At 47.7% G+C, this 11,078-nt stretch overlaps 1 protein-coding gene across 1 annotated transcript; it reads right to left on the bottom strand.

Moving 5' to 3' along the window:
• Window positions 1–243: 243 nt before the first annotated feature.
• On the bottom strand, window positions 244–8,202 carry LOC142785185 (gamma-secretase subunit Aph-1-like). The gene is made up of 2 exons (XM_075883640.1): window positions 7,757–8,202; window positions 244–580 (listed from the first exon to the last, which is right to left on the bottom strand). The coding sequence occupies exons 1-2, from the start codon at window positions 8,200–8,202 to the stop codon at window positions 244–246; spliced, it is 783 nt and encodes a 260-aa protein (XP_075739755.1).
• Between the last annotated feature and the right edge of the window lie 2,876 nt (window positions 8,203–11,078).

Genomic DNA, 11,078 nt, shown 5'->3' with positions numbered 1-11,078 from the left:
CTGCTTTTATATATGGCCTCCAAGACAACCAGTTTAAGGAGACATGGTGCCTGGATGAGGCCGTTTTCTAGCTCCTGAGACACACGTGCGAGCCCGTAAAACCGTTTATTAGGAACTGCCGCGAAATTGAAAAGTTCGAAAGTTGGTAAAGTAGATCGTGAGGAAGGCATCTTGACTTCCAGCAGCAGGCCCAGCTTGAAGTACCTGTCGTGGCCGAGCTTTCGCACAGCCGCCTTACTATGGCTACGCCGTCTGGTGCTCGGAGCCTTCGGGCGAGCTGCTGCCTTGTGCGAGACCCAGTCGGGACCAGGCGCGACCGGCCTGGCCGCCGGTTACGACGAAGGCCACGGCGGCCGTCAGGAAGAGGAGGCCCACGATGGCGGCCAGCGGTACGCCGAAGTGTCCGCGCGAGTACATCAGCGTGGCGCCTGAGGCGAACACGTGTGCTACTAGCGGGAAGGCGATCAGCAGCGTGCTCTGAAGGCACAGGGCTTGGAAGGCGACCACGCTCCACAGGGTGTGCAGTACCGTCAGAATGCCCGTGGTCAATGCCGACGCCAGAATGAACGATTCAGGAATGCTGCATAAAGGTGAACAAAGAAACAGCCATAGCCGGCTGTGCAAAACTGTTACCATAATTTTCTTTCGTGCACAGCAGAAAAATTGCCGCGCAGTGTGTGTAATGATGACACGGTAATACGAAAAAGTCTCGTGAAACATATCCAAGCAGTGTTTGTCTTAAGTGTGTTCAAAATACTTTGGGACTGCATACGTTTCATGCAGTGCTGCCGAATGTTGGAGAGCAAAAATCGCTAGATTGAAGCGTAATAAGTAGCTAAACAAACCTAGCAAGGAGCTAAAAAAGTAGCTAAATTATTTTGCCAAGCATTTGTTTGGCATTTTCTCAAGTGCAACAAATTTACTGGTAGCTGTGTTAATTTACAGATTATAAACAAAACTATATGAAATGTTTTCTTGCACGCTACTACGCAGAATACCAATGATCTGAAAGAAAAGTGTTCCCGGTTTGATTTGATTCCAATTATTTAAGGCAGGTGGGTTTTCAGAAAAAAGTCCAGGCTTCCGCGCTCATCAAAAACGAGCTGCGTATGCACGGAGCATATATATATATATATATATATATATATATATATATATATATATATATATATATATATATGTTTGAACGTTCCGACAAGGCAGGCCTGTCTTCGTTCCTGGACGAAGGAACGTTGGAAGAAACACACATTTTTGCAAGTTCGTCCGTCGTTCCTTAAGGCATGCAAAGCACTGGGTCTGCAGAAACACTTCTTAATATATATATATATATATATATATATATATATATATATATATATATATATATATATATATATATATATATATATATATATATATATATATATATATATATATATATGTATATAATCTTTTTTTTAATAATTACCACTAAGGAGATAAGGAGACAACTCCAAAAGGACAATAGGACAACGCGTTGGAGGAGCAAGGGATCATTTTTTTTGTTTTAATTAGTGAATTACTGATGTGTCTGGAAGTCAAAGTGCATGCAAGGTGCACGCAGGTGAAGCAACACCAAGGTCATGCTTTTACGGGAATATGAACGCTCACTTCACCACCGTGTAGATTTTTCAACACGAAAGTGTTTTACGCCTTGGTCCACCACGGCTCCGCTGACGTACTTACGGAACTACATCGAAAAACTGCAAGGAAAAAATCGGGAGGCAAGCATTTGTAGCGCGGATTTGAACCAGCACCATTTCGATTTTCAGCGCGTGATGCTAAACCACAGTATACGCCACGAAGCGTACTTTGAGTACGCTTCGTGCTTTGCTAACGGGAAGCGATTTATGTACACCATACACCGTTTGGAAGTCATCGGAGCTTCGAAACTTTGGTGTGTTTTTGTTATGAGTGGCGAGATGGCGGGACGAGCTCTCGTTGGCTAAGGTCCCTAGATGAAACAAGTTTCCAAGGTAGCGACACCTTTCCCTTTCCTCTGCGCCTATGTTCATGAAGCGCCCCCTAGAAGGTTTAAAACTTTCATCCAAAAGCGAATGTTTGGGTTCCGTTGCTACGGTGTATAGATGTAAATAAAACAAAATAGAACGAAATAAGACGTAGAATAAACAGTTACCTTTATGAACATAAACGGCACAACACAAGAGCAAGCGGGATGTGCGTTACTCAACCGGCAACGTTGTGCAGTTCTATACTTTACACCACTAGCCATGGCGTTTCGCGTAGTACATTTTAGTTCCACGGCCGTGGTATTTCGTCCAGTTCTAACTAGTCCACTTCTCCGATTGTGTTTTGTTCGTGCTGTGACACAGTGAACGTGCTTCTTGCTGGATCCTGTAAGTGGCCACAGGGCGTGACGTTGTGACGATTGATTACAAACGGCTCGTGCACACGCAAGAAAAAAAAAAAAAAACTACGACCAGACTGGTACGAACACTCGTCCAGCAGCACTGCGATGACGTTTTTTTTTTAATGTGCCCATTTGGACAATCGTGATGCCAAGTGATTCTGATGCGGTGCTGGGAACTTCCTGAAAAGTGAGAGTTCTACTGGTGAGGTGTCTCGAAGCAGCGCGTTTCGGCTCAAGTGGGAACTGGTCAAGAGTGAAATGTTTCTGAAGGTGCGTTGATTACAACCTACAGCTGCTCTGTATACGTGCATACCCACATGTATTTGTACCAACTGGCATGCACTAGACACGCATTAGACGCGCGCCTGGCGTTTCAATAAAAACCGACAAGTGAACTCGCTTCGCAGATCCGCGTCGACATACGTTGACGGAGTTGCACGAAAGCATTCGCGTGAAATGGTTCATAGTTGCACTTCATGGTGCGCTTCATCTAGGAAAGCACGAGGTAAGTTGAAGAGAGCGAAACCATTTTCTGTTGTTTACGGCAACGCAGCATCGCTGAAAAACGCAGATGTTGCATTGAACGAGCATGGCGAAACAATCTTGGTCGACTTAGCGCACACCGAAACTATGGTGGCTAGAAGCCCCTTCTAGCCACCATAACCGAAACGCTCCTCCTCTTCAGTTTATGTTCTGGCTACCATTTTGTCTTTGGTCACGGCGAGAATCCGGCTGGAGCCATATGCGCATGCGTACTCGTTTTGAACCTTTTGCACAATAATAAATAACACCACCAGCCATTTGCAAGATCACGTGCAAGTAAGGCACCAATTACAGACGTGGATGGCAGAGAAAAAGAGGAGTAATCGAGAGAGTGAGGAGGACGGCTCGAGAACAATGAGTGACGCTACCTTGTTTCATCTACGGACCTTATCGTTGGCTAAAGCCACCGTGGCTAAAGCCCAAGATGGCTTTAGCGTTGGCTCCTCCACGGAGCGTGGTCTCTCCTGCGCGTGAGCTTATCATATTCGTAATTTGGGAGAGGACGAAGGTCGCGGCCACGTTTATGAAAGGAGCACACTGCTGACACACGACCTTTTTCAAGTAACCATGGAATGAATTCACTGGAGGAGATGATTGCCTCACGAAATCAACCCTGCAAAAATTTTAAGAATCCGTCCAGTGCGAGTGGTGTTACAAAGGTTTGTCACATGCTGCATTTGCCTTCTCTCCTCTCGACCCGTCGAACGCGCTGGAAGCTAAGCAGGGAGGGATGGCAGGGCCACAAAAAAACGTCACGCGCGCATCGCGACCTTGAGCGCTTCTAAATGCGAAGAATTTCTTAGGGAGCTTCGGTGACTTTGAGCGTATCTATCTATCTATCTATCTATCTATCTATCTATCTATCTATCTATCTATCTATCTATCTATCTATCTATCTATCTATCTATCTATCTATCTATCTATCTATCTATCTATCTATCTATCTATCTATCTATCTATCTATCTGTCTGTCTGTCTGTCTGTCTGTCTGTCTGTCTGTCTGTCTGTCTGTCTGTCTGTCTGTCTGTCTGTCTGTCTGTCTGTCTATCTATCTATCTATCTATCTATCTATCTATCTATCTATCTATCTATCTATCTATCTATCTATCTATCTATCTATCTATCTATCTATCTATCTATCTATCTATCTATCTGTCTGTCTGTCTGTCTGTCTGTCTGTCTGTCTGTCTGTCTGTCTGTCTGTCTGTCTGTCTGTCTGTCTGTCTGTCTGTCTGTCTGTCTGTCTGTCTGTCTGTCTGTCTGTCTGTCTATCTATCTATCTATCTATCTATCTATCTATCTATCTATCTATCTATCTATCTATCTATCTATCTATCTATCTATCTATCTATCTATCTATCTATCTATCTATCTATCTATCTATCTATCGATCTAGCCGCTTACATTTGGGTGCTCTCGTGGTCACCCCCTTAACTTGGCATGAACCAAATTAGCATGGGAGGGTAAAACGGTTTGACGAATATGACGCGCTGGTAAAAACATGAACAATGTCACAATCCCGCCGCGTACGTCGTCAAACACTTCTCGCCAGACAGTGGCACATACCCACGGGCGGGTATATGCCGTTCGTATGCGGGTACGTGCCACAGGTGATAGACAGTGCCTACCTAGGAACAACGAGAACCCACATGGGCAATTTTAATGTGCGAGCGTTAAGAAATACTCGACATTGGTAGCGTCGACCCGATGAATGCAAAGAATAAATGTCAGGGTCTCAGCTGGAATCCAACCTAAGCATTCTGCGTGGCAATGAAGCATTTTACTACAGAGCTACGCCAGGTCTCAGAACTATACTTTTCAAGTAGACGCTAATCTTTGTGAAAAGTCAATAGAGGTTGCAGTGCTGTCTACCCAATTTTATAAGGATTACTCATGTACTCCTTTGATAGAGTCATCACGTCGGGTTAACGCCAATTGTGGTTATTTGCCATACGCTGAAGTTGATTTATGTAGTAGTGTCCAGAGCCAGCATCTTCGCGAACATCTGCGCTTCATATCAGCTTCTGATGTTGCTAATACGCATGTTCCAGTTGGCAGCCGTCCCGTTGGCAGCTCTGTGTGTTTAGATAGAGTTGATAACGATTTAGAGTACGAAGTACTCTACTATGGGAGAGCATAAGCCGTCCCGTTAAGAGGATGTGTTTAGAAGAATTGGTTAACGATTTAGAGTACTCGGTACTCTACTATGGGAGAGCTGAGAGCCGTCCCTTGGAAACGGAGCCTCACAACCGTGGTACTGAGGCTCACACTTTGTTATACAATTTATTACATTGGCATGATACGTGGAGTGCCAGACGACGATGAAGCTGTGGAAATGCGGCCCCATAGTGTGTGCCGGTGACATGCTTATTTGTACACACAGTTTTCCAATGATTGGTGGTCTCTTCATCATGTGCTTGTCGAGAATAGATCGTTTCTGATATCTCTATCTGACCTTTTATTGAGGTCGCTTGTCATTCCATGGTGCCACGTTTTCTTGAATAAGGCCGCGTGACCTTCGTTGTTGAATGTTGTAATAATGAAAGTGTCGCGCTGGGTGAAACCGGCATGAGGAAGGCAAAAACCATAGCATATTCACGGAATGAATGATGATGAGTGGGCGAAGCATCCGTCAGCCCGCCCGTGCTTTCGTCCGTCCATACGTGCGTCCGTCCTTGCTCCCGTCCATGCCACCTCCCGTGTATCCGTCCATACGTGCGTTCGTCCCTCCGGTCATGCGTCCGTCCGTGCGTTCATTCGTCCGTTTGTGCGTCCGTCCGTCCGTGATGACATAGAAACATAAAAACCGTAATGACATAGAAAGAAAAAAAACGGAAAAGAAAACACACTGTTCAACGCAGAGATGCGGTTTAGTTGATGAGATTACAGCCTGTGGGTTTTAGCAAGCGCAGCGGAATAAAAGAAAATAATCAGACTTGTACACAGGACGGGCGCTAGATATCAAACAGAAGTTTACTGACACTGTGGGCTTTGCGAACATCTGTATATATTTCATCGCGTTATATCAGTAAACTTACATTGGAAGTCTAGCGCTCGTCCAGTTTACGTGCCCTTTTCTTTCATGTTTGTTCCGCTGCGTTTGCAAAAATGCACAATAAAAGTACCCCTGTGAAATGGCGTCGTTGCAGGGCTTGACGTCCCCGCATGGAAATCCTAAGCCCGGCCACCTGGTAAATTTGCTGGTTTCTGTCAGTAAAGATCATTCCTCCCTAATATGTCAGACACGCAGATCCCAAGCTTGGTTTAATTGCCTCCATTCTCCCGATAGGGGAAGAAATTTTATTTAAATGGGAAAATGGGAAACGAATTTATTTTAAATGGAAAAATTCAGATTGGCTACGTCGGTTAAGTGGTACACGCCGCACATGCTGCAAACATGGGTTGTTAAGCGCGACATCCATTGTATACTCGTCGGCAAACAAGTAAGGTCCTATCAATCGAGCCTGCGTTGCGGTGATTCGTGCTTACACAGCGTGCGCCGCGCATGTGTGGATGACTTGTGCAATGCTGTGACTCGTCACGGGTTATCTGTTCCACAAGCTGCCGCGAAGGCAGCGCCACGTATCGGCGTCACTTTCTTTTGTCTCGTGATACGGGATAAAGTAGGGACGCCTAATCACATAAAGACTGTAATCACGGATTATTTTTCCAATAGGGAAGTTGTATTGTACACGCAACTTGTACATAAACAAACGAAACAACGAAAACAAGTAAGAACAGTACGAATCTTACAAATTAGCGCTAAAGGACAGTAGGCGCAGTATAAATGCTTTTCTACACGGCAGCACTATGGAAGTGCCGCTTGTTTGCGACCTTGAAAGGCAATCCAAAAAAAAGTTCAATCTATTCAAATTGCAAGAACGATGCTTAATTATGTCACTATAATTGACGATATTTCTACTTCTACTAGTATCTAGTCACCTGTTCTGGCCAGTATAATTCTACTCAAGCATTCTGTTTTCGTTTTACATCTTGCATTGGTTTTCTTATATTTGAAAGACGTTACGAAAGAGCTGGTCTTCTATTTTCTGGACCAGCAATGAGGTGACCACTTTGGACACGTACACGTGGTGGTATATTCTAGCTATCGTACAGAGGACGTCTCGCAAAAATGCATGCACACGCATCGCATGAAATTCCAGAATTTCCAACCAGCACGTGCCTTATTTTTCGGAGGATAGAAAACGACTGACGTCAAGCAGACATCTCATCAAACTAACGAGGGGTTGGATCTTTTGTCTTTCCGTCTTCAAAGTCTATATGCGCTATACGACTCTTGGAAACTAATCCCCGCTCACTGTCGCCAAACCGTTCAAGGCGTTACTGCATCTATGACAGTATTTAGAGATGCCAACGTCAAGGTAAACTAGCCGCTCTGCTCTCGACTTTTAGCGAATAAAAAATTCCTATGACATGGTAAGTATGTACTTTTCCAGTGAGCCTTCCCTTCATTCTTTTTATGACCAGAACTCAAAATTGTCACGTAGATCTCCGTTTTAGGATTATACCTTCCTCCTCTATTCTTCTTGCGTATAGCAGTGCTCTGTCTTGCAAGGGTAGATAATCTAAGCAAGTTGATACGGTTGTCATCTTACAACATCATCAACGCGCTCAATGACTAAGACAAAAGCTAGTGTAGGAACGGAAACGGTTGTGTTTCACGTGATTCTACGCGCATGCCTATTGTTTATATGAGCCCACTTGTCACTGCGACGAAGTGCATCAGGGCATGTGAATCCGCAGTGACCACCGAGGCGAATCGCGATGGGAAACCGTGCCGTGTGGAGCTACCATGAGACGTACCTCTTGGCGGTACCCGCGACACCTGGAGGAACTCCCGCATCGGCAATGTCCGCCAGCGGGTTGAGCAGTGAGCAGGCTCCACTGGCGACGCCGAAGCCGAGGCCCGAAGCGTACGCAAGCGCAGCCCTGCTCCGAGCCAGTTGCGCATCTCCGGCGAGCGCAGCCAACTTGAGCGAGTGGTCCGCCTTGCGCAGCGCCAGTAGGGTGGCGAGTCGGGCGCCCTCCTGGAAGAGCACGGCGATGGCCACGACCACGTCCAGGGATGAGCCGAGCGGCGAGAGCACGAACCAGGCGAGCGAGGACAGCAGCAGCGACAGTATCCAGCTGAAGGAGGACAGGAGCAGCACCACGACTCGGCTCGGGTGTCGCGCGATGGTCAGCGCGAACATAGACAGCGCCGGTCCGAAGCCTATCAGGCCGTATCCCAGGCTTTCACTCGCGGTCATGATCGACGCACGGCTTTTTCTCCGGCTGGCTTTGGAGACGTCTTGACGTTCTTGTTCTGGTTCACGTATTAACTGTGACGCATACCCACTGTGTGGGATTGGCTAAGAATTGAGTGATTTTATAAGATAATATAAAGTTTTAGAATAATTTAAGGACATATGCCAGTCATCACGTTATTGTGTAGGATGTAGTCCAGGTATTCTCGCAGTAATGTTTGGTCAGAAGCGTTAGTAACGACATGATAAATAACAGTCGTCGGCAAACGTGAATGTGGAAATTTGAAAATACATGCAAAGGTATACGTTGTTAATGTGAACTAGATATAGAGGACTAAGGGCAGAGCCCTGTGGCACGTCTAGAGTCCAGTATCTCTCTGGAACAAGGTCTTAAATTTCTCTTCTTGCCCTCTTAGCACTAACCCCTTGATCGTCTTTTTTGCGTACCAGTTTCTAAATAGGGACTTCGTCCATGGTTCCTACAGTCGTAACTTGCCAAGAACTTGTACATTCTCCACGGTGCCCAGATGTGGGCTTGTTCTTTGTTAGCCACTGTCACACAACTAGCAAAAGCCAGGTACGTACAAAGATGTATGCAAGGTGAACTTTAACACGTTTCCAAGTAACCCTCAACCAATCAATTTTTGCCGGAAACCAATGGCGTTTGCGTGACCTGTCAAGTCCTAGCCGACACCTACGACTTCGTCGCTTCGTGAAAGGCTAGCGTCTCTCAGACTGGTGTGCGGACGCACACCCATCGTGCTCCGCTGCGAATGCCAATTCTGACCGGTCAACGGCCTCGAATCTTCCTGAGCTGCACGGAACCTCTTCCGCGAAGTTCACCTGAACATTTTGACACCTGGTTCACCAAGGTGGGCTCGTTTTTCATCATTTTAGAGGCCTTTTCGCTGCACCGGCGAGCCAAGCCTAGGCGAGGTTAGGCCAGCCTTCCCGCCTACGGCGCTCGCACGCCAGCTGCGAGATGCCGCAACAGATTGCCATAGAAGGGGACGACGTTACCCCTGAGGAATCACAAGGAAACGGATGGTTCTCCGTTCTAAAAAGAGGGCAAGAATCGCGTGTGAAGTCACACGCAGCCCGCCAGTCTGGAACGCAACGAGGCACGACAGCGACGCCTAACGCTACTCTACGACGCGTCGCAGCTGCGAGCCGACTGCCGGCGATGCCACGTAGTCACAATCGAGTCATCGTGTGACCGGGAGGCGGCCTCAACGTGCAAGCCTGGAGCCCACACAGGATTCTCGCCGCACTAACCATGGTAGCTCAGCTAGCGCCGTCGGTAACGGAGGAGGACATTATTTGTCCCAACTAGATGCAAAATATTTTTGTCGTCAGTACGCCCAGTGCTACTAATGCAGCAGCGTACAGTCGAGTAACCGAGATAATTCTCACCGACCAGAGACACCCGGTCACGGCCTACCTTTCACCTGCTGGTGTCACGAGCCGAGGCGTGATTCGCGGCGTCGACACTGACTTCGACGACGCCGCACTTAACCGCATGCAAATCCAACCACGCAACTCAAGCCTACTCGGAGCGCGTCGCATCAAGAACACTGAAACTGTGATTATGATCTTCAACGGGCTCAAAGTGCCCAACTACGTCTACTGCGGCCAGGTCATCTACCGCTGCACGTTGTACAAGCGCCAAATAGACACCTGCCGTACCTGCGGCCAAGTGGGCCTTCGCCAAGACGTGTGCCCCACTCCTTCAACCAAGGTCTGCGACCACTGCGGTCACTTACCAACGGACAACCCACACGTGTGCAACCAACCAATGTGTGCCTTATGCGGCGAAGCACACCGCACGGGCGACCGCGAATGCCGACATCGCTACCAGCTGCCTTACCTGGTGCGCCGTCGTCGTCAGCGCCGTCGCCGACAAAAGCAAGCCCAGCAGCAAACACCCACCCCAGCAACCAGCCCGGTTCCTGCCAAGACCACCAAACCGCAAGGACCTTTTCTAGGCCCACGAAATCCTACTCCCACTGACCAGCCTACCTGGGCCGACAAGGTGGCATGCAAAGGTGAGGCCCACGCAGCGCAGCGTCAGGGACACTCGCCACAGCAACCTGACCCAGAACTAGCACAGTTAAAACGCATGTATGCGGAACAGGCTAAAGAAATCCAATCGCTTAAAGAAGAGCTAGCAAAACAACAGGCCCCCGAATCGCGCGAGGGTAGCGTTATCAGCGGCCCCATCTCGATACGCGGCGCTAAGAAACGGGCAGGCCCGATGCTCCAGGCTGAAGAGCAATCCGAATTTGACCGCTTTACAGCCAATATATACGCGATACTAGAGCAGTACCGCGCAGACACCACGGCCGAGTATAGCGCTTTCAACGCTAAACTAGAGAGCATGCAGAAACAACTTATCGAGCTGACTGCATGGCCAGCACAAATGAACGCGAGGACTAAGGTGTTGGAGGAGGACCTGGCACGCAGTAAGCGCGCTGGGCTAATACCTAGACCTTAAAATGGCGTCGTCACAATCATTCACAATTTGGCAATGGAACGCAAGTACCCTCCGTACGCGGAGAGAAACGTTACAACAATTCATTGGCTCTATGACCCAATGACCGGCCGTCATTCTCCTGCAGGAAACGCGTATCGACCGATTCGCTCTTCGCGGATACAGAGTCGAGGCCGTCTGTGGGAACAAAGCTCGAGGAATAGCCGCCTGTGTGGCTAAGCCTTATGCTTACACGACACATGCAGTACGCCCAGACCTAAAAATAGAGCATCAGATGATAGAGATCATCCCCAACGCTCACATTAAGCAATCGGTATTTATCCTTAATGTGTACAGTTCACCTTCACACAGCACAGAAACATTCACCACACTACTAACTAAAGTGACG

The sequence above is a fragment of the Rhipicephalus microplus genome, unplaced genomic scaffold (genome assembly GCF_043290135.1).
Source record: "Rhipicephalus microplus isolate Deutch F79 unplaced genomic scaffold, USDA_Rmic scaffold_18, whole genome shotgun sequence".
Classification (NCBI taxonomy): domain Eukaryota; kingdom Metazoa; phylum Arthropoda; class Arachnida; order Ixodida; family Ixodidae; genus Rhipicephalus; species Rhipicephalus microplus.
The sequence above is the reverse complement of the archived record's forward strand: the minus strand, read 5'-3'. Positions and strand labels throughout refer to the sequence as shown.